Source organism: Trichoplusia ni, chromosome 2 (genome assembly GCF_003590095.1).
Source record: "Trichoplusia ni isolate ovarian cell line Hi5 chromosome 2, tn1, whole genome shotgun sequence".
Taxonomy (NCBI): Eukaryota; Metazoa; Arthropoda; class Insecta; order Lepidoptera; family Noctuidae; genus Trichoplusia; species Trichoplusia ni.
The window spans coordinates 15411116-15432625 of NC_039479.1; the positions used below are offsets into that span (position 1 = coordinate 15411116).

A 21510-nucleotide genomic window follows, 5' to 3' on the forward strand; every position below is an offset into this window, starting at 1 on the left:
TATACTGTGTTGATATGAGTTCCATTCGGATCAAGCAAGAGTAATTTTCCAACCCCAGGTCTCTATGGGTGTCAGTGTGGCCCGCCAACGAATTTGAATTTGCCCGCGCGTTGTTTTTTCTCCCATTGTGATATTTAAGGTAAACAGCTAAAACAAATCATGCATACTCTCTTTGAAACATTTAAATCACCGTGCTTCCTGCATTTTATTTTTGTTACATGATAAATTGGGCAACCATACCATATAGCCAAGGCAACATGACGATATTAAAAACGATAATTATAACTATGTGTAGAAAATATGACTAAATGTTATGTATCAAATAATATTACATACATATTTATTAATTGAGACTTTTATCTAGTTTAATATTTAGGTACAACATTTATACAGTTTAAAAAAAAATAAGTAATGCTCCCTCATGTCTAAAAGTGCAGTAGTCCAAACTGATAAAAAGTAGTTGGCCAGCCAATGGTTTGCCTGTCTGGTATTGAGAACAGGAAATAAAATAAAAAAAAAACCTTGCAAAAGATTCTGCAAGCAAGCAAGCGATAGAAAAATAATTCAATATGCTAGAAAAAATGTAAAATAAAATATGGCTTAAGTGAATGTAGGTTCGGTAGAATATAAAGCTTTGTGGACAATTTTAATTTATATCATTATCATTCGCCTAGAATAAATATTTGTAACTTATTGCTATTTAATATCGACATTTTTATTACTATAAACAGTTATTTTATTGCTATGAATCTTATAAATGTCAGCAAATAGAAACTAAATGTTATGGCTCCTGGTAACAACGAGCGGCATCCAGGTCACACGGGAACTATACCCAAGACAAAAGTAAGAAACAATTGTAATGTTCCTCAAGAAGCAGTCACCCCAACCAGAAGAGACATGACGTCCAATCTTGTAACGGTAAGAGGAACCTTTATTTCTTCAAAAGCGTACTAAAAATTAAAACCACGACAAAAGATACCTTGTCAAACCTGTCTGAATAAAATCTGTCAGAAATGGAAAAAATAAACACTACATTTCATTTCAATAACTTTGATCTTATACACACAATTTCATGTACTTACTACCTTTACTTCTTTTATAAAGGGCATTTACCTCATCAGACAAATTTTAATGAATCAAATTGTGAACTTTCTAATTTTGTAAGTTCTATGACATATCTATCTTAGGTACTTGCAGACAACAGATACATTTTTTTTTTCACCATATTATGTTAATGTACTGTCCCCTAAAATAAAATATTTAACTAAATTAAAGCCATAAATTAAAACATTTCCTCTCAACATACTTTGCAATATCCAGATGTCACAGAAGTAATGCATATAAAACACATTAAACAACTGAAATCCGTATCCTTAAATCAAACCAGCCTGTATTTTACTGGTTTTTGTTTTTTGTATGAAGTCACTTTCAAATTCTAATGTATCTACTATATTAAAGTATGGGTACTGGTAAAAAGAATAAAATATAAAAAAAAAACATTTTTACTCCCTGGAGCACATTTAAAAAACACATTATTAATTTAAAATAAATATTTGCATTATGCTACAACTAAAGATGAATTGTATAACAATTCATAATTTTAGTCTAAACTACACTCAAAATTGCAGATACCTATTTTTTTAAAGCAATGTGTTAAAACTTCTGACAGCAACGAGTCTGTTTCTGAGTAAAGTTTGAACACATGTGAAGTTCGTATGAGTTTATTTTTGGAAACCTGAGAGATTCATGAAATTTGAATTGGTGCCAACAACTATAGTGTGTGACACAGATAATATTAGTGTAAATTCTGTTTTATACCTTTAATTCTGAATTGTTTCACATTGTAATGATAAAATATAGCTATAGACATAGCGATAATAATTGGCGTCATAAATAATACCTTATGGGAGGTTGCTTTTCTAAATTTAGTGCACCAAAGGTGTGTGTTCTCTAGTTGGTGGTTGTTCGCCATATATTTTAAGAACTTTTAGGACATGTGATCAATGAAAAACCAATTATTTTCTAGACATCTCTTGATTGGGTGCCTGTCTCTGAATACAACACTCGGACAAACTACAGCCAATCAAGAAAACCAACAAATAATACATCATCAGATCACGAACTAACAGATTTAGGTAAGCTTATTTTTTTATTTTCATAACCAAATTTGGGTTTGGAGCCCTGCATTGAATTGAGTGTGTTTTTAGACAATTCTGTGACATTTGAGAGTGGATTTGGAAGATTTGTGCCTGTAAGACCGCAACCACGCGCATTACCCCTGAACGTGCAAAATCGCGAAAATATATCGGCTGAACAACACGACGATGGTACTGGCTCCTCCATATCTGGCCATACTTTGCACCCCTATGCGCATCAGATGCAGAATGGTAAATTACTGTTTTCATTTTTCACTTGAGTTATTAAAATACTGCCACTCAATAGACTATTTTGCATTATAATAAGCACTAAAATACATTTATTTATGTACATTATATTGAGCAAATGTCATGTAATCCATTATTGTTAAGTAATAATTTTTGTTTGGAATATTCCCTAGGCCTAATTCCACATTCCAACCATGCATCAGCTGCTGTTATGATTGTGAATCCCACTACACCTAATGCTGTAACTGGGAATGTATCACAACCATTTAATGTAAGTTTCTTACTTTTTAAAACAATTCATTTTGTGTTTTTTTTGTGAACTATAATTATGACTTATTAAACATTTTAGGCTCCAAATCAAAACAGGAATAATTTAACAAGAAACCTAAATCCTTCTCGCAACAATTTTGACGGAAGCCACGCTAGCAACAACAACACTACGCCGCCAATTTCCAATTCTAGAACTGGGACAAAGACAGTTAATTTAATGAACAATATGTATGAGCAGGGGCAAGGAAGTTTCAATAATCTCAATGAGAGTAATCATGTAAGTTGTGTCCTGAAAACGATTTCATAAGTAATGACTATATCATTTGAGGTCTCATTGAAATTACTTACAAATACCAGTTAACTATCACCAATGAACTGTATTTGCATTTCGTCAGTCATCTTAACGCATCCATTAAAATCGCGTTAAATAAGGATTATAAAAAAATTGTACTCTGTTTAGGTTCATAGGGAGTCGGCGCGAGCATTAGGAGAGGCCATCGCTGCTGCCTGCCCAGACGCTGCAGCGGTAGAGCGTCGGCTTGGACAAATACGAGAATACATACGCGTTACTTCGTCTCTTGTCGATACTATGCGTAACTCGGAAGAAGAGGTATGTGAAGTATTTCATTACGTTTATAAATAGACATAAGTACATTCAACATTGGTTGATATTATTTTTAATTTAGGCTTTTATTGAACACACTAAAGAAGAATATGATGAACTGGTAGAGATGGTGATGAAATTAAAAGAAAGTGAAACCAAACTAGAAAGTATGTTAGTTGACAATGTAGAGGTACCTGCTGAGGAATCAGACGGTGTTGTTATTGTAGAGATACAGGCAAGTGACTCTTCTTTTGGGGATAGGAATGAGCAAGCAGAGGAAACAAGTTTTTCTCCTGATATAACAAACAAAATTAAAAATACGACTGACATTATCAACAATAACCTAAAAAAAGTTACCAATATAGAAAACGAACAGTTGAATAAATCCATGCACAGCATAAGGCTTGAAGAAGAAGGACACTCTCAAGAAGAAGGTAATAAAAGAGCTGATGGTGTCGATTTGCAAACGTCAGCCCCCGATAACTCCGAAACTGCAGAAAACAGTACGGCAATACAAGTCAAAGAACAGCCTGAAATCAGAAAAGACGACAAGGAATTAAACGAATTATTGCGGAAAAACATACTTTCATGTGTTGACAAAATAACGCGGATTGAAGAACTGAAACATAAAAAGAACGATACAAATAAATGCAGCGATCAGGTTTTGTTTGTCAATGTGAACTATGGAGTGTGTCCCTCTGTTGTGAGCCGATAAATCCATAGCATGAAGTGGATGCAATTTCGAAGCAGAAAATAACCATCTCTAATACCTAATACCACAACCGCCAATGTCATTTGATACTTACTCTCGCGTCAGAACTGCTTCTAGCTATAATATAAAGATTTATAGCTTTGGTTTATCTTTGTTTTACCTCTTTTACAGTACGTGATTATTTCATAACAATCATGCGATGTTTGTGTATGATACAGACATATAAAGAAAGAGACTTTATTAATTTGTAATATTTACTATTAAATCTTAAGCAATCTGTAACATACACAAGTACTTCGATTAAAATATTAAACCTTTTAACCAGATTCTGCACACTAGTCGTTTGTTTTTGTGTTATCTTCATCTTTTTATCATCATTTTGTGATTTTTAGCAATAGTTATTTCATTACTTACTTTAATTGGAACCTTGTTTTTGCAGGACGTAGTAACACGTCCAGTATCTGCTCAAAGCAACGGATCGACATATAGCGATAATGAACTGTGGCAAAATGAAATAAAAAATAAAATGGAACTGTCGCAAATGCGTTTGGCGGCTTTAAAACAGCAACAAAGAAGGCTTCTTAAGTATCAGGTAAGTGCAAGGTTTGCATACATTGTTTTCAATTGCGGAAAGTATAGGTACCTTGCATTTAAAATGAGTTAACAAAATGTTGTTGGAACAAATTCCAAAACATGCGAAACCTTTCCTTAACATGAATTTTCCCACCTATAATTATGGTTGCGAATATTATTACGATTTATTGTCTTTGTATACTTTATAGTTTATACTAGTAGACATTTACTCTAACTTATTATTTAATTTTGCAGGAAGAAGCTAAGCACCAATTAGAAGAAATGAATCGTGATAGAGAAAGAGAGAGGCATGCACAGGAGGTACAGCCATCAACATCACATGACAACTTTGGTGGTGCCCAAGTGAGTCAATAACGTAGTTTCAGGCATAGTGAAAAATTAATTATGTACTGCCAAAGCATTAATAATTAGCTGTCATCACGGCATTACATTAATAAATTAACGAATAGATAATGAAGACATTATATTCTTGGAATGTAAATTGACATGACTATTTCAGAATCAGACATTGAGTGGAAATTACCATCATCCGAATCGAATGTATGCTGCCAATCAAATAGGCGTGGCGACGACATTGCCGCATTCGTCAGAGGCTTTACATGTGCAACAGAATATGGCGGCCAGTGTGGAGGCGGACCGCGGACATTCCGCGCATTCTACACACAGCCAAGATGATAGGTTCTCGCATAGAGATACCAATGTTACTGGGAGTGAGGTTAGTCAACACAATAAGATGAATAAAATAAATGGCAATAGTAACAACCAGTTCTAATTATACAGCCTGAAATATTTATTAACCATTATTGTGCAGTAGAAGTTTTAAACCTTTAAAAATGCCTACCAAATTCATAAGTTTGTTTTATGTACACGATTAATATAAAGTAACTCATCATATCATAGGAAGCGGCAGGCGTCGGTCGAGACAGTGAAGTTGATGATGACGAAGTCCTACTTAACGAACGCAGCCGTATACTACAGCTGAAACTTAGAGAACTGCAGATGAAGAAACAACATATGGAAAGTCTTGTACGCATTTAATTATATACTATTGTTACTTCGTCGCAGTATCTATTCTTTAAGTGTAATTTATTACCGTCGTATCATTTTAGGTGCAAGAGTTCCAAAAGCTGCAAATGGCTACCCATCTTGAAGCAGCACATAACACTTATTCCAGTTCAGGTGAAGACAGTGGTGATGAAGAAATTCCTAGAAAATGTAACTATATTATTCTATAATACTATTGTAATTAATATTGAATGTTATTCTAAAATAACTCATAGGATCACAACCATTATTATATCTATTAACTCTTTTATTCCAGGTAATAAGCCTTCTAGCAACAATAAAAATGAAGATCCTTACAAGTTAATGGAGATCAAGGCTATCAAGACAGCTCTTCAAAAAACAAAAGGTATCTTTTTATAATTTCTTAATAACATTTTTAAGCTTTTCAATCCTTTCATGTGTTTTTTTGTTTATTTATGAATATTTTAACCAGTGCTATAATACGTATTGTAGATTTAATGAGATCCGTCGAAACCTATGAAGCTGAGCATCTTTCTACGGGTCACGACGACTCCTTCAGAGATATAGCAACACATTCTAACATCCATGACAAGTATGACATCATTTTCTATTAATTTTTTATAAATGCAATTTCTGAATTCTAATACTTAATAAATTGTTCGGTGTCAATAGTAAATCGGAAGGCGGTGGAAGTATGGGCGGCTGGTCCAACGACGGCAGTATGTGTCGCGTGCGCAACTCGCTGCCGCAACGACACAAATTCACTAACGAGCAGCACTCACAGCAACACTCGCAACATCCGCAACATCAACACCAACAGCAGCAGCATCAGCAACAACATCAACAGCAGCATCCGCAACACTCACAACATCAGCAGCATCCACAGCAACTTCATGCGCAGCAACAAAGTAATTATCACTAACTTCTAAAAAAATTCAGTCGTGCTTTACTTTTGTTTGTAAGGCGACATAGTGTGTTTGGGGGATGCTTACTCTGGGTTCACGCTTTCGCGGTGTCGTGTTGTCTTTATCCACTTTCATTCTTTAAAGTTTAAATTATTGGGCTCGAATCTCAGTTCAACTTTTTGCTTTTTTTTCAACAATTTATTATGACGTATTGGAAATGGTAAATGTCTAACTAAAATCGCTTTGACTGTTAATAATGTCTGAAAGTAAAGATACATTTACTCTTTGTCATATTCATGTTTACTTACGAAAACAATATATATTGGTGTGGACGCAGGTCACGAGGCCAATATAGCTACGTTGCAGGAGCTCGCACAGGAGCTAAGGATGGAAACAGAGAAGATAATGGGTGAACGGGCACGTATCAAGGATATGATATCTAATAAGGGTAAGTTTAAACGATAAGAATATTTCAGAAAAGTAGATACGTATTTTATCTTAAAAAAAAATGATTTAACATCTGTTTAAGCTTTCTGAGCGATGGTTATCTGACGTATTATATTCAAAACTCCTTCACTATACAAAAGACGACAAAATTGTTTTCCGGTTCTTCGTAAAAATTAACGCTTTACCAAATTAGCTGCAGCGCTGAACTCCTCTACAACAAGCAATAGCCATTCACCATCTAAAACACGTACTCTCATGTCTGCAATAATAAAGGATCTCTAATTCTCTACCACAGAGGTGAGCCGTAAAAAGAAAGTGAATGAAGAGGTTCGCGCTGGTCCGAGCGGCCAGCCCGGACCCGCCGAGCGGAGACAAATGCAGCTGCGGGCGCTACTTGCCGACAAGCAACGCGAACTGGAAGCCCTTCTTAATAAAGAGGTTAGTAATTATAACTGTAGATACTTTTACATAGCTTCAGATAATTCTGCCCACACTGAAGTACGGCAAAACGCCTTTTTCAAATTTTTAACTACGTGTTTTTATGTCCTACAGAAAGTGCTGTGTTCCACTGCTGAACCACAACAGATGAAACAAGAATCACGTACCGCATCTGTCGTCAATCAGTCGTATAATAGGTAAACATTCAAATGAGTTTAGAAAAAAGTCGAGAACGCGAACAGATTCTTAATCTTAATCAAACATGAATGGACTTTCGACCAATACGTTTAAAACCTGTTTATGAATAGTCTTAAACGAAAATCCTTTACATTTGACTATATGTGCATCCATCCATTGTTAAGAAGTAACTTAAAAAGGATTAATGTTTACGTTGAGTCTTTATATTCAGATTCTAAATATTAAATATGTTTACAGCGAACAGGATCACATTAGTGAACCAGAATCTAGGTCTGAACAAATACTCTTAGATTCGCAAGACTCAAGGGAAACTGAAAACTTCAGGGTGAGTTATATTAATAAAATATATACTACTTCTTCTTAATAATACTATTTGTCAATTTGCTTTAGTCAAATAACGTAAAGAGACAGTCATAAACATATTTATTTATGTGTAGGGCGGCGGAGACAGTGCATTAGGCGGAAGATCCATCGCTGCTTTACCACCTCACATGGGCAGCGCTTATGGAAGTGACACAGACAGGTTTGTATAAACCAAAAACTTTTACTGCATACTTGTGTACTACCGAAATAATTAATCGTATTAACTATTTTACAGTGCATCCAGAAATAAATCGAATCAAAGGAACAGGATACGCCGAAGACAACCCCAAGAGAGACAGCCTGATGAAAATAGTGTAAGTTGTTCATTTTATGGCCTTTACTTTAAATGCACTGATGTCGATGACTGGACCATTTAAATTAATTTGTTCTTGTAGAGATAATTTAAACTATTTTGAACCATGCGATCAATAATCGTTACCGTTATTTAAATTAAAAAAACCTTGTCTTCCAGGTAACACAGTCGAATAATACGAATCAAAACTTACGACACGAGCCGAGAGCTGAAGCATCTAATGTAAACATGGTACCTCCAATATCTCAAAACAGTGAGTATTACACACTTAACTATTTTAACTAGATAAAGTAAAACTAAGTAGAGTATACTAAATGTATCTTTTTATTTTATAGCTGGCGATAATCCTGGAAACATGCCATACCCGCATGTGCCTCCTCCTGGATGGAACACTAATAAATCTAACCAGGTAAGTCTATCCAATTATTATTTGGCACTTAAAAACGTCGATCGCTTACACTTTCAAAGAATTCAAAGAATCAATATAGGTTTGCCTTAATAGAAATCTGTGAATATTTCTAGTCAAATAAAGTAACAAACATATTTAATGTATCATTGCAATTCATACACTTTATTTATTTGGAATCCCAATCGAAAGTTATAATACATAATTTCAGGACATGCGTAACCAGTTTACTCAGAACAGTCACTCTCAAACAATGGAGCGTTTGATGGGTACGCCGCAGTTGTCTTTCCCTCCATCGATGCCGTTCAATATGATGATGCCTTACAGTAAGTTATTACTCGTGTCTTGTAATTTCTCAATTGTAATTCTATAAATATTGGCATTATGCAAATGTTAAATGGTTAAATTTACGAAAGGTTTCGAAATTTGTTCCGTAAATTCAGCTGATTTTCATCAACTAATACGTCTGGTAATCTAGCTATCTTTATATCAGAAATGATTTGCTGTTCGTTAGTCTCGTTAAAACTCGAGAACGGCTGAACTGGCTTATTTTAGTCTGAAATATTCGTGGAAGACCAGGGAAGGTTTAAACGAAGATAAAATATGGAAAAGTTGCAAGTTGCAATTGTTATCATCGACAGGCGTACGAAGTTTGCCTTGATAGCTAGTAATATATATATTTATTTTCAAAATAGGCATGGTTGGCGGCTGCAGCTGCGGTTGCGGTTTCTGGGGCGCGTGGTGTTGGCAGCAACTTGTTATGCAACAGCGAGAAATACACCAACTTAGAGATCAACTTAACCATGTAAGTTGTGTTATTACAGTTTATGGCATTCTTGATTATAAGCTAGATGTTCACTTAGATATCAAAATTACTTGAAAAAATGGTTTGTCCAAATTTAATAAATAGGTCTCGTTGGTAATCGCAATTATGTTATGCTATTTAACATTTTTCCAATTTTAATAAGTTTTCCTATATTTTTTAAGCTTGAAGAACGTTGGCGTGCGGAGACAGCTTCCCATACACTAAATAACCAAGTGCCACCGGGAAATCGAGCTAATAACTATTGGGATAACTTTCGCAGGTAAGAAGCAAGCTTATAACGAACTCCTTGATTATATTAGGAATTGATGTTTCTATCTGTATTTATCAAACTTTTTCCTTTTCAGATATTAAAAAGCATACATAATATTTCAATAATTATTTTATATTTAATTATAGTACATTCGTCTAACATATCTATACGTTTTATATTTTACTTCAACTACAAAAAATATTAAGGGTGAGAATTGTGTTTTGCCCTCATTTACTTTTGACTTTGGAACATGATGATGCTTTGTGTAAGACTAATCATACATGCCTGTGTGATTCTTATATGACGTTTTTGTTTATTTTCTACTAACATGAAAGTCAAATCATATTATCGAACAGAACATAGGCTATGATCGTTGAAGCGTGTACCTAGCGGTACCTAATGAATCGACTCGCCAAGTGTAATATGATATGACTCATAAAGTGTTTTTATCATCCGCGTGTTTTAACTATGTAACTAAATGTGAAACCAAAAAATAAGTAATTCCTTTTTTTTCCAGTTATTCCCGTCAAAATCTTCTCTCCGCTAATAACAAGGCAAACGCTGACGGACACTTAGGGGTGGGGCCTTCTCATAATCCTCATCCTTTAGTAGAAAGATCACATAACACGCTTCATCGCACTCCTTCAGCAACCCCACCCTGTATCACACCCAAAAGAAATACCAACGCTGTTAGTTCCTCACACAACGGTCCTCAGTCATCGCAGGCAAACAACGATGACGTACCCAATAGACACACGCGTCGTAACATCGCGTACGAACGATCTCTATCCTTCTCGTCTGCCCCAGACGTGTTAAATGTTAATCAGAACCCAGATACTGATGCAACAACAGCTTGCCATTCAAGAAATATTGACGAAAACAATGTTGCTAACGTTTCTAACATAAATATTAATCGTCAAGAAGCCCTATCCAATTCCTTTAGAAATTTAAACATAACTAATCCTATACCTGAGATTATACAGGCACATGCCAATAACTTAAATACGTCCGCTAACAGTAAGAAGAAATCGTCTTCAAAACTGCCAGCCAAGAACTCGACCAATCGGAGAAATTTCACTTTGGATTATTCTCAAATGAGCAATATAAATATTGCCAGTACCTCTGAAATGCCTAATCCTAATTTGGCGTCAACAAGTCGTGAAGTTCAAGACAAGGCCACATCAAAACTATTTGATCTTCTGCGGGAAAATATATATTCGGAAGTGACTGCCTTGATTGATGTTAATGAATCTCATCCAGATTTTTTGATCCAACTATTTCGAGAATTACAGTTGATAAGTTCAGATGCTTTACGACAAAAAGTATTACAGTCGATTCGCAATGTATTATCTCAATACAGCTCTATAATTGAAAGCCAAGCGAATGATAGTGCGCTCGAAGAGAATAGACAAGAATCGGTTTCTACTACATCCGGTGAGCCGACTGCATACAATGAGTGTAACTCGCTACCGATGCAAAACGTATGCGGGAATGCGATGCAACTTGATAATAAAATCGTTCGCTTTTTGTTGTTGAAAAGCGATGAAACATGTACGACCGAATTTCTGGAAACATTAGTATCACTGATTTTGAGCAATGTTGTCGACGGAAGATACACGCAACAAGCCAAAAGGAGGCTTTTAGAACTACTTTCTAAATACGAAGGTATGAGAGTTTGTGATATTTCAGGCGACATAATTGAAAACTTGCCCTTGATAATACCAACAAGTAACGAAACTGAACCTACGCAGCTTACGAGTGAATTATCGGAATCATCTATACTGCAAGACGTTGCAGGTTCTTTAAATTTGTTCAGTTCTAGTGACAGCCTGTTGCATCAAATCAATGCTTGTCCCTACGACCTGTGGCCGGGGCATGTTCACATGGATATTGAAAATTCTGATATGAATGACAATAGTCCTCGTTCGAGCCAAGAGGGCAAAGTGGATCTCATTAATTGTTCAGAAATGCATAATGGAGATTTGGCAGAAGCTGACCAAACATGTCACACGGAGGCTGAAGAAGTTGGCGCCGTGGGACATGATGATGCGAGTGCTAATGCTGAAGCTCTACCTGACGTTGTAGACACCGAAGAAGTGACTCCGACAGAGGTAATGCAACACGTTCTGTATTGTAGATGCCTGCCATTAATCAACTGTGCTAATCGTAATGACTAAGTATTTTATAACAATTTTCTAACATTTACAGTATGTTATGAGCCGAGTCTTTGATGGGTATTAGAAAATGAACGAATCAGCTCTTACGCACCTTCTGAATTTGGTCACAACCAGAGTTAAAATCTTTCAATAATGATCAATGGGTACCATAATATTGCAATAGACAAGCTAATGAATTAAAACTTTCACATGTTTTGTACAATTTAGTTTTTCAAAATTCTGCCTATACTATACCATCTTCAGAAACAACTTGTCTGTTTACTGTCTATTATATGGACATAAATATTCAGCCCTATTAATTACTTGGTGCATAAAATACATACTTAAAACTGCACTGTCTTCAGATCTCTTAGTTTAATATTTAATTCCAATGACATAAGCTTTCCATTTTGTTTTGTCACAAAAGGTGATGGATGCTTTTATCAAGTTAATTTACTGCTCACGAAATCTTCACTAAAATTGTAGCCTAACTTTCAGTACCTCTTTATAGCCTGTACTTCTTTCGAAACTGTATAACATGCCTTATTATGTGAAGCTACCATATTTATAACACATGTTTACTGAAATTTATTTTTCTAATTTGTAATATGGGACTTAAAATAAACTGAAACAATATTGATTCTTGCATTTTCACTTAAATAATTACCATTGCACTTATACATAAATAAACAACAACATTTCATAAATATTATTTATTACAATATCAGGTACAGTAATGAAATATCACAGATAAGTTTCCGTACAAACTACTTTTTAAGTCATTGACTCATAATACACTAAACACCAATCTGAATCTTACAAAAAATGTGTAACATGTTGGTATGTTTACATTAAAGGCGGAAGCTGAGTGGCTTGGACTTGACCGTGTGCCAACAAGGCTGCACATGGAAGAAACATCTGAAAAACAAAAAGGTGAAGTTAATACATTATAAAAACGAAGCAAACACCCAAACTAGACCTGTTTTTAGGTCCGATTTTGTTTGAGCGTGACCTGTAAAAGAAATACAACAATTAGAGCTTCTTTAACTGCATCTGTAACAGAAAAGCAAAGTAAATAGAAATAATTAGTTATTTCCTTTTTTTCCAGATTGAACTGAGTGACGATTCTCCAATGACTTAAGTATTGTTCAATGTGTTATTATTGTATCCCATTATTATTGAATTACTTATCTTTTACATAAATACTTTGTGTAATATATAATATATTAATAAATAATTTTAAACAAATATTCTTTTAATAATTAAAAAAAAAACCCTCCCTTTACCTATTACAATTTTATTAAACAAGTCACATTATGCCAATTTGTTGTGTACACAGTACTAATGCATAATTCTTAATGTCCCAATCACTCAAATCTTAAAAATATTACACAATATTCACATATAATCTATTATCGTCACAGGCACTGTATTAAATGAAAAATATTTCCTCCATGAATGTTCCAATATAAAGACTCCATGACATCTTCTGTACTTGTTTCCAATTTCACAGACTCGATTGTCTCAGGTTCATTGGTTTTCTCTCTTTGTACTTCTGCAGATAAAATGGACATTTCTTAAATTAATTTTTGTCATTGCAGTAGAGATTAGATCATATGGACCATGAGACAACGAGATATGTCTGGATTGTTGTGTGTTGGACGTAGGAAACATGGATGGTAGTTGGAAGTCGATGGCACCATACCCTCTGAAATAAATTCGAATTTCATCACACTGGGCCTCAAGTTTCGTATCAGGAAGCCCCCAAGCCAAGTTTTGTTGCTGTTTCATCTTATAATTCTGATCAAAAAGGGCATCCTGCACTAAATTACCTGGAGGCCTAATTTTAACAAGGTACACAATAGAACTTGATCTGACAATAAGTAATAAAAATGTGTTGTCTCTTATCCTCAAGAAGATCTCATTATAGAAAATTGATGCTGGCTTAGATTAGAACATAATCCCTGTACTCTGAGGATAATAGAAAAAACATTTTTATTCAACTACTGTATACTTATAACTTTCAATTACAGTAAAGTTATCCTTATTCAAAACAGTTATGCTTGAGAAATTGTATACAATATATTGTAATACTTTTTATTAGGTCTGGATAAGATATTATTCTTTATTAAAATATTGTTTAAGTCTATTCCATACATGAGTCTAAATTAATTGACTACTAGAAAAATGAAGGTGGAGAAATTATTTTATTTAGTTAATTCAATATAGAAGTTGGTTAGTGTATTAAGAACCTTTTAATTTAACAAATATATTATCTCTTTCAATAGGCAGGCATCTCTCATCCTTTATTAAATTAATTATAGATAAGTAAGTATTACATAATTCCAAAAACAAAACTGCTTCATAGAGAGAGCAGATTTATTTTTACTGCAATATCAACAACAATAGGCTATTAATTATAAACAAGAACCAAAAAATAATTATCATGTCAACAAATTTAGCTAGATAAGAGATGTCCACATAATTAAAATTTTGATTAGAGTTGACTCTATCAATTAATTAATAAGTTCTGTTTTTTAATTTTTTAAATAACTTTTAGCGTCTTCAGGATGTCAGCTATTACTATTACAATCATACTTAGCTTAACAATAAATTAACTGTTAAACCTTTTAAAGTTTAGAGTATATCTTATCTTATTACTGTAACAATCTTAACATCAGATTATTACTACAGTCTTAATTGTCTATGTTTTCAATATAAGGTATGATCGACTACACATTAATGGGATCATTACTAAAATTGACTAACTAAATAGCAACATAGATGCCATAATAAATATCATGTTTCAATTACCTCACAATCACTTTGAAACAAAGTATATATTTTGAGCTAAACATAATAATAACAATAAGGCTTATCAGAAATCTTAATACAAATAGTTATTTTTGTAAGTCAATCAAAACACTTGTCTAAATAACTATAAACTTACAGCTACTTACAAGAAAAAACAGATGAGTTGTTAGCTTAAAAAAATACAGATTTTAAAATTATGAATTCAACATATAATTAACAAAAATAATTGCATATATAATTTATTAACCCTTTTACTGTTAATGTGTATTACTACACAGTCACATTCTTGAATAATTGTAAAATGCTAATATTTATTTCCAAGAAAGAATTTCCATAAATGAAATTATTCATGTTTTAAACATGTGTTTATTATTGAAAAAATTAAAAGAGTTAATAACTAATTAAAGTGTTAAGTGCCATATTGCCATAAGTGAAACTGCAACAAAACTATAAAAAATTATAAAATCAACTTTAGCGGTAGGTACCATCTACACACAATGGCAATGGGAGACTTCCTACAAAGCAAAGAAATCTTCAGAACATTCTTGTTGCTCTACTTAAAGTACTTAATGCAATTCTGTAAAAAAGCATATTTTCTAAACAATATTATGTTAGGTTATGAAACCTTACTGAATTCTTAGCACACATTTTGATACAGATATAGTAAAGAGAATTCAGTTAGATTCCAGTAAAAACGAGTAAATAATGAACATACCTTCTCGAACACGCTTCCTCTGAGGATAGTCTTCATCATCAGCACTCCGCTTCCTCGAAGTCTCTAAGGGCGTCGTTTTGTCAGCGAGAACAACTTCCAATTCGACCATTTCGCAATCCGTGTCAACGTGGTTGCTATCGCGAGTTTTCAGGTCGTGATAGCCATAGTAGCAGTTTGTGGATATGTGAACATTCTGACATTGGCCTATTGATTGATTGGCATCGGTACAAATAGTAGCGGGTCGCTCGGCTTCGAAATTATTTCTGGCGTCCTGCAGGTAGGAGTCAATGTTGCTCGCCGGCATTTTTCAAGCTTTGTGTTGTTCTTGAACTTAGATCAACGAACTTTACTTAACGTTAATATTATCGCACTAGAGCAGTCTTTATTATTTGAATTTGATAAAATTAGAGTAATATAAATAAACTTCTATTCGTAGGATTGCTTTGTTCGAATTGTCAGCGCTTGTGCTAGGCGACGGCGAGACGAGACGCTTGAGTGCCTTGAGTTTGGTTGGTTGGTATTTGGTATTTATTTTGCTTGTCATTTCATTTTGTTTGTTGACCGACTTGTCTTTGGGAATCAAAACATACTTGTCTATGAGAACGTGATCCACAATCCCACAATCTTACTTTTTGAGCATTCTTTTCTTACTGTATACAAATAAAAAACTTAAAAAGTTATTGCCGTTAAGCTGCTGACGTGGTTTAAGAAACTAAACATTGAAAAATCTCAGTTCTAGCGGTTTCCTCATGATGATGATAACAGTGTTTATTGTTACCCTAGCGGCATAATCAACTCTTCTTTTATTTTTTATTTTTTAACCGGGCTAACTTCATGGGAAATGTTCTAGTCCTTTTTTAAGATGTGAACTGCAACCTTAAATGTAAAGGTGCGGCCTCATGCAGCCGCTCGACTCTCATTTGCAGCGACAAGAGCCTCTATGCATGCCTCCTACTCGTCTCCGTCATCTGTATCACTCTGTGTCAATGTCACATTCATGTCAAAGCTGTCATCGTATCTCATGTCATCAGTCTATCACGACTTTCGACTCGACGAATTATTCAAAATAAAATACTATGTATAACGTTAATTTTAGTGTTTAGGCTATAAACTGAAATACATTTTAAGAATAATGTATATTTAAAAGTATAACTGTTTTTGTGACTAGTATTTTCAAATTATTGATGTGACAGTTCCATTGTATTCAAGGTTGGAATTTTCGTATCATCAAACTATCATGTTGCCTTCGGTAGCCGCTAAGTGTTTCTATAGGAATCTAAGTAGACATTCGATTGAAATAAAATATTTGCATACGCTATGTTTTGGTACTCCCAAAATATTACGACATGACTTTTTCATCGAAGGCAGAGAACTGGGAAGATGTGTGAGCACTACAGCATATCTGTTTGAAACACCAAAATCTAAAAGTGCCCCGATTCTGGAGAAAGCTGCTCCAGAAGCAAATACTGAGGAGAAAGTCATAAAACAAAGTGTGACTGGCGACATCATAGTAAAAACGGAATCTGATGCAAATAAAGTGGTAACTAAGGTGACAATAGAGAAGAATAAATTACCAATTAAAGAACTTCCATCTCCTCCAGGTATATAACTATTGTCTTTTGTCTTATAATTTAACAAACCACATCTTAGAGTGATTTGTTTGAATATTTTGTTTACATAATTTTACTGAGTTTTCCTACCCTAATCTTCTTTATTAAATATGAATTAATAATTCTCTGTATGTCTAAATAATGAAGTCAAATCAGGATTTGAAAATGGCACCTTACATAATGCTTTTGGTTATTCAAATATATAGAGTCTTTGGTAATTTCTTAAATTGTCTACATGCTAACCTATTTACTTTTTGCTAACCTATTTAGTAAAGCCAGCAGAAATTATATTTTATTAAATTAAATTATTAAAAATAATATATTTCACAGTTAAAAAACGCCTTCTGATTGATTTCTCTGCTTCATACACTGAGCGTAACTTTATTACCCCAATGAGGGCTATGACAGAATACTTATTGAAGCAATCTGATCTGGAAACACTGCCCAAAGTTTTAAGAAGATCACCATATGAATCAGAACCACCAATAACAGTATATTATCGCAAGGATGTTGAAGCGAAGGCTTTTGAGGTGAACATTTTTTGATTATTGTATTGCTACTTTTCAGCCAAGCATTAAAAAAATAACTGTCATATCTTTTGCTAAAAACATTATCATACAGTCACAAATACAGCAGTTAAAACAACATAGCCACTCAATTTTGAATGATGTCTGAATTTTCATCTGTATTATTATTATATAAATATCATATATAAGTAACACAGGTATAATCATAGTTGTAAAATATTCACAGGTATGGGGATCAAAAGAAGCTCTCGATAAAGAACTCTTGAGAAGAGAGTTAGATAGAAGAAGATATGAACAAGGTATTTATCTTTATATTTGTATTTTATTGTATATACTATATACTTTATTAAGTATTATTCTAGGTTAAAAAAACCTGGATGAAAAAAATCCGCACTATATGGCCATTTTTGAGATCATTTCTCAACAATATTATGTATGAATTATGTTTTCTATAGATGTGTTTACGGTGAAAAGGCGACTAAGAAATTACAGAAGGGAAATGAGCCACAAGCGTCTTAAACATGGAGTAGAAGAGCTAGGGTTGAGAACAAGATCTGGAAGAGTTGTACTAACAGCAGTTGGAATGTAAGATTTTTAAGCATTTATTTGTATATGTAAAACAGTTCAGATATTGTTTAAATATTCTAATATGTAATTCTTTGTAGAAATGGTTGCAACTTTCTGTTCAAACTCTGTGCTTGGTTTTATACTGGGTCGCACAGTTTATTCTCTGAATGTATTCACTCACTTGCGGATACTGTCAACCAGCTGATTCTTGCCTATGGTATACATAAATCAGTTCAAGTAAGTCATTACAGCATATTAGTAATATGACTGCATATCTTACACAAAATTGAAGTATTTTATGATAAACTTAATGTACAATTTCTTTTATAGATGGCAGATCCAGCTCATCCATATGGTTACACAAATATGCGATACGTTTCGTCCCTAATATCTGGTGTTGGGATATTTTGTGTAGGAAGTGGTTTGTCTTTCTACCATGGGGTTACAGGAATACTCGATCCTCAACCGCTTCATGATTTTTATTGGGTATGTGTAAAATAATTTGCATTTTAATTTCCATGAAGAAAACTCTTTTTGATTATTATGACTAACTGTTTACTTTTCAACCGCGCGACCGCCGCTGCGGCGACTGCTAACGAATAGGGACTCCTATTATATTCAACTGTCTACACTTAGCGGTAAATGGGGCGACAGTAAACCGTTATCAAATCGTTGACCACGAAATACTTATAGTTTAAAATGCCTTTTTGAATTACGTTTCCTAGAATTGAAAAATACCAATTATTTTTAGGCCTATTTCGTCCTCGGAGGCGCTGTCGTTTCTGAAGGTGCTACATTAATGGTAGCGCTTAATTCGCTTCGTAAAGGCGCGAAGGAGGCTCACACGTCGTTATACGAATATAGTAAGATTTATCCTTATCGTTATACCTTCATACATGTTATCTCGTTTAATCTGATGCACAACGTGCAACTTTAGAGATAAAAATAATTGTTTGTTACATTACAATAATATCTAACCTTCGCGATCTAACTTCCTGTTATAAAGGAAGAGACTAAGTTTTATGGTCTCAAAAAATATTTTTTCTATAGATTTTTGAGGCAATACGACAAATGGTATGTAGCATCATTAGCATGTATAGTTGGCAACGGAAATGGGCGCAAGCCAATTAGTAGCGACCATTCGCCAAGATGTTCGAACCGCGACATGATGCTTTAGTGAATGTTCATTTAAATGTATTTTATGATTGTTATGATTTAAAATAAAATAATTTCAGTAATGCGCAGTTCCGATCCATCGGTCAATGTAGTACTGTTAGAAGACACAGCAGCCGTAGCGGGTGTGGTCATGGCTTCAGGGTGCATGGCCATATCGCAATACACAGGGAACCCAATATTTGATGCTCTTGGAAGCATATTGGTAGGAACCCTTCTCGGTGGGGTCGCGTCATTTATAATCCTCACCAATGTCGGAGCTCTTGTTGGAAGGTAATAAAAATATCCGTTAATTTGATTTTAAATCATGTTTAACTTATCAACTATAAACAGTTCCATTCAACAGGTCAATACCACAAGAACAATTGGATGAAATCAATAGCGTATTGGAGCGTGATTTTATGATAAGAGCCATTCATGACGTAAAAGGCATTGACATAGGTAGTAACCTAATAAGATATAAGGTAAGCATAGATTTTATTTAAATGCCCTGTTCAAAAAGGAAAATATTCAATATCCTTTTGTTGCAGGCTGAAGTTGATTTCGACGGCAGAGCTCTTACAAGGTCGTATTTAGAGAAGCATGATTTAAATGCTCTTATAGAGGTGAGGGTCTTATCTTATTAGTTCATACATGCTCTTTCATTCTCATAGAAAACTCTTATTTATGCACATATTTAAACTTACTTATTATGTTTATAAAAAATTACTTCTCCCGGATGCTATTTGTCAGTATAATCATTATGTAAATTAAATTCAGTTCTGTCGAGGAGATTAAATCGAACTACTGATTTTCTACTGAAGTAGCTGTGGTATGTTGCGAGCATCGACTTACTAGTACGTAATCAATTACTAATCTTAACAGAGTGTAGAGTAGGTAATTGAAATCGTTTTTGTTTATGAATGATTCCAGGACATGAAAAAAGTTGAAACAATTGACGACGTGGAAGCATTTTTGCTAAAACACGGTGAAAATATTGTGGATATGCTCGGAGGAGAGATCGACAGGATAGAATTAAAATTAAGGGTAATCTTTAAAAATATCTCTTGAGAACTTTTAAATTTTGGCTAAATATAATAACGTTTTGTTTTTTTTTTTCAGAAAAAGTTCCCGCAGATTCGCCACTGTGATTTAGAAATACTGTAAAAAACTAGTTGTATATAAACGTTATTGCAAATTAGACAACTGCGTAGCGAACCTAGTCAAAAAGAGTTCACAGATTGTAAAGAAAAAATAAAAGTTTTGGATAAATCATTTAAATATTTAGTAATCTTATTTCAAATGATATTGTAATATAATGTAGAGCTTGTATTTTTGGCAACTAGGTACTTTTTGTTGAATATATCATATTGTTATGTGTACGATGAACAAGAATTAAATGTAGATTTACTGTTTATATTCCGAAGTGAGCGGCTTCTGTTTGTTAAGACGTTTTATCTGAAACGCAAATACAAAACACTTTCCTAAGCTATCGCCATATTACCTTCACAGTTAATGTTCGGTCGTATAGTCTCTACATATAATATATATGACAACGCCAAGCTATAATTTATCTTGAGTAACTAACTTAGAGGTAGTCCAAGATTAGTTAGCAGAGCATAATATTAAAATAGAGTAAGCAGCAATGGATTTATGTGTTGACCCATTCGATGTACCGTTTTCTTACGGTCGGTATAAGTAATTGTTTAGTTTCAACAGCGTAAACAAGAAATTTGTCGAATTAACTTTGGAGCTCGACGATATCAACGTGTATGTTCTTACATTATCCATTTATTTGTGCTAACGCTATAGTGTTAACGCGTAGAAGTATAAGCCGCTTGATGATTTATATAAAATGTTGAGCAAAAATAAATCCAAACATTAATAAAAATACGCAATTTATAGTGTTGACTTAGATTGGAAGACATTCCATAAGCTCTTTGTAAACTCGTAGTTGTTCTCCACTCTATCGTGACAGTGTGCCTTGATTTCTTAGTCTCAAAATAGTTTCCTGATTAATTGTTGTATTTCTCTGTGATCTAGGATTGTATTTTATGTATGTAATCTGTATTGATCTAAGTACTGTATAGGCGTAAAAGTAATTCTTAAGTCCCATAATTATGTTCTGCGTTACTATGTAAATAAATTGTTATAATATTTATTTTATGTTGTCACTTTTTAATTAGTTAAGTCTTATGCTGAAAAGTTAAAAAAAAACATTTAGTGCAAGCCA

General features: G+C 33.8%; 3 protein-coding genes across 8 annotated transcripts; 2 read left to right on the plus strand and 1 right to left on the minus strand.

The window, feature by feature from the left end:
* The first annotated feature begins 483 nt into the window (after positions 1–483).
* Positions 484–13140, plus strand: LOC113508391 (putative uncharacterized protein DDB_G0282133). Of its 5 annotated transcripts, XM_026891397.1 has the most exons (29): positions 484–918; positions 2027–2135; positions 2208–2387; positions 2558–2655; positions 2734–2931; positions 3115–3264; positions 3341–3919; positions 4410–4562; positions 4799–4906; positions 5064–5279; positions 5465–5590; positions 5674–5779; positions 5886–5975; positions 6083–6182; positions 6263–6498; positions 6821–6943; positions 7238–7380; positions 7495–7577; positions 7816–7903; positions 8016–8101; positions 8177–8255; positions 8414–8507; positions 8590–8663; positions 8872–8986; positions 9356–9465; positions 9648–9745; positions 10254–11847; positions 12750–12825; positions 13001–13140. In XM_026891397.1, the coding sequence occupies exons 1-29, from the start codon at positions 784–786 to the stop codon at positions 13003–13005; spliced, it is 5352 nt and encodes a 1783-aa protein (XP_026747198.1). In that variant the 5' UTR covers positions 484–783; the 3' UTR covers positions 13006–13140. The 5 variants fall into 5 exon arrangements, with proteins under 5 accessions (XP_026747198.1, XP_026747196.1, XP_026747197.1 ...); XM_026891395.1 differs by lacking the exon at positions 13001–13140 and having other exon boundaries at positions 12750–12994; XM_026891396.1 differs by lacking the exon at positions 13001–13140 and having other exon boundaries at positions 6833–6943; positions 12750–12994.
* A 33-nt stretch (positions 13141–13173) lies between these two features.
* Positions 13174–15973, minus strand: LOC113508398. Of its 2 annotated transcripts, none has more exons than XM_026891409.1 (2): positions 15422–15973; positions 13174–13447 (listed from the first exon to the last, which is right to left on the minus strand). In XM_026891409.1, the coding sequence occupies exons 1-2, from the start codon at positions 15723–15725 to the stop codon at positions 13311–13313; spliced, it is 441 nt and encodes a 146-aa protein (XP_026747210.1). In that variant the 5' UTR covers positions 15726–15973; the 3' UTR covers positions 13174–13310. The 2 variants fall into 2 exon arrangements, with proteins under 2 accessions (XP_026747210.1, XP_026747211.1); XM_026891410.1 differs by having other exon boundaries at positions 13174–13600; positions 15422–15971.
* A 440-nt stretch (positions 15974–16413) lies between these two features.
* Positions 16414–21438, plus strand: LOC113508397 (zinc transporter 9). The gene is made up of 12 exons (XM_026891408.1): positions 16414–17022; positions 17362–17561; positions 17785–17857; positions 18014–18143; positions 18224–18362; positions 18456–18611; positions 18877–18988; positions 19361–19571; positions 19645–19762; positions 19829–19903; positions 20211–20324; positions 20400–21438. The coding sequence occupies exons 1-12, from the start codon at positions 16659–16661 to the stop codon at positions 20442–20444; spliced, it is 1737 nt and encodes a 578-aa protein (XP_026747209.1). The 5' UTR covers positions 16414–16658; the 3' UTR covers positions 20445–21438.
* Positions 21439–21510: the final 72 nt, after the last annotated feature.

Bases quoted from the DNA above. Each gene is read 5' to 3' on its own strand.
- LOC113508397 (XM_026891408.1), top strand. From the start codon at position 16,659: ATGTTGCCTTCGGTAGCCGCTAAGTGTTTCTATAGGAATCTAAGTAGA. The intron at 19,763-19,828 runs GTAAGCATAGAT...CTTTTGTTGCAG, and splicing joins GTAACCTAATAAGATATAAG to GCTGAAGTTGATTTCGACGG. The intron at 20,325-20,399 runs GTAATCTTTAAA...TTTTTTTTTCAG, and splicing joins GGATAGAATTAAAATTAAGG to AAAAAGTTCCCGCAGATTCG.
- LOC113508391 (XM_026891395.1), top strand. From the start codon at position 784: ATGGCTCCTGGTAACAACGAGCGGCATCCAGGTCACACGGGAACTATA. The intron at 8,256-8,413 runs GTAAGTTGTTCA...CTTGTCTTCCAG, and splicing joins GACAGCCTGATGAAAATAGT to GTAACACAGTCGAATAATAC. The intron at 11,848-12,749 runs GTAATGCAACAC...TTTACATTAAAG, and splicing joins AAGAAGTGACTCCGACAGAG to GCGGAAGCTGAGTGGCTTGG.
- LOC113508398 (XM_026891409.1), bottom strand. From the start codon at position 15,725: ATGCCGGCGAGCAACATTGACTCCTACCTGCAGGACGCCAGAAATAAT. The intron at 13,448-15,421 runs GTATGTTCATTA...TTTTATCTGCAG, and splicing joins GAGGAAGCGTGTTCGAGAAG to AAGTACAAAGAGAGAAAACC.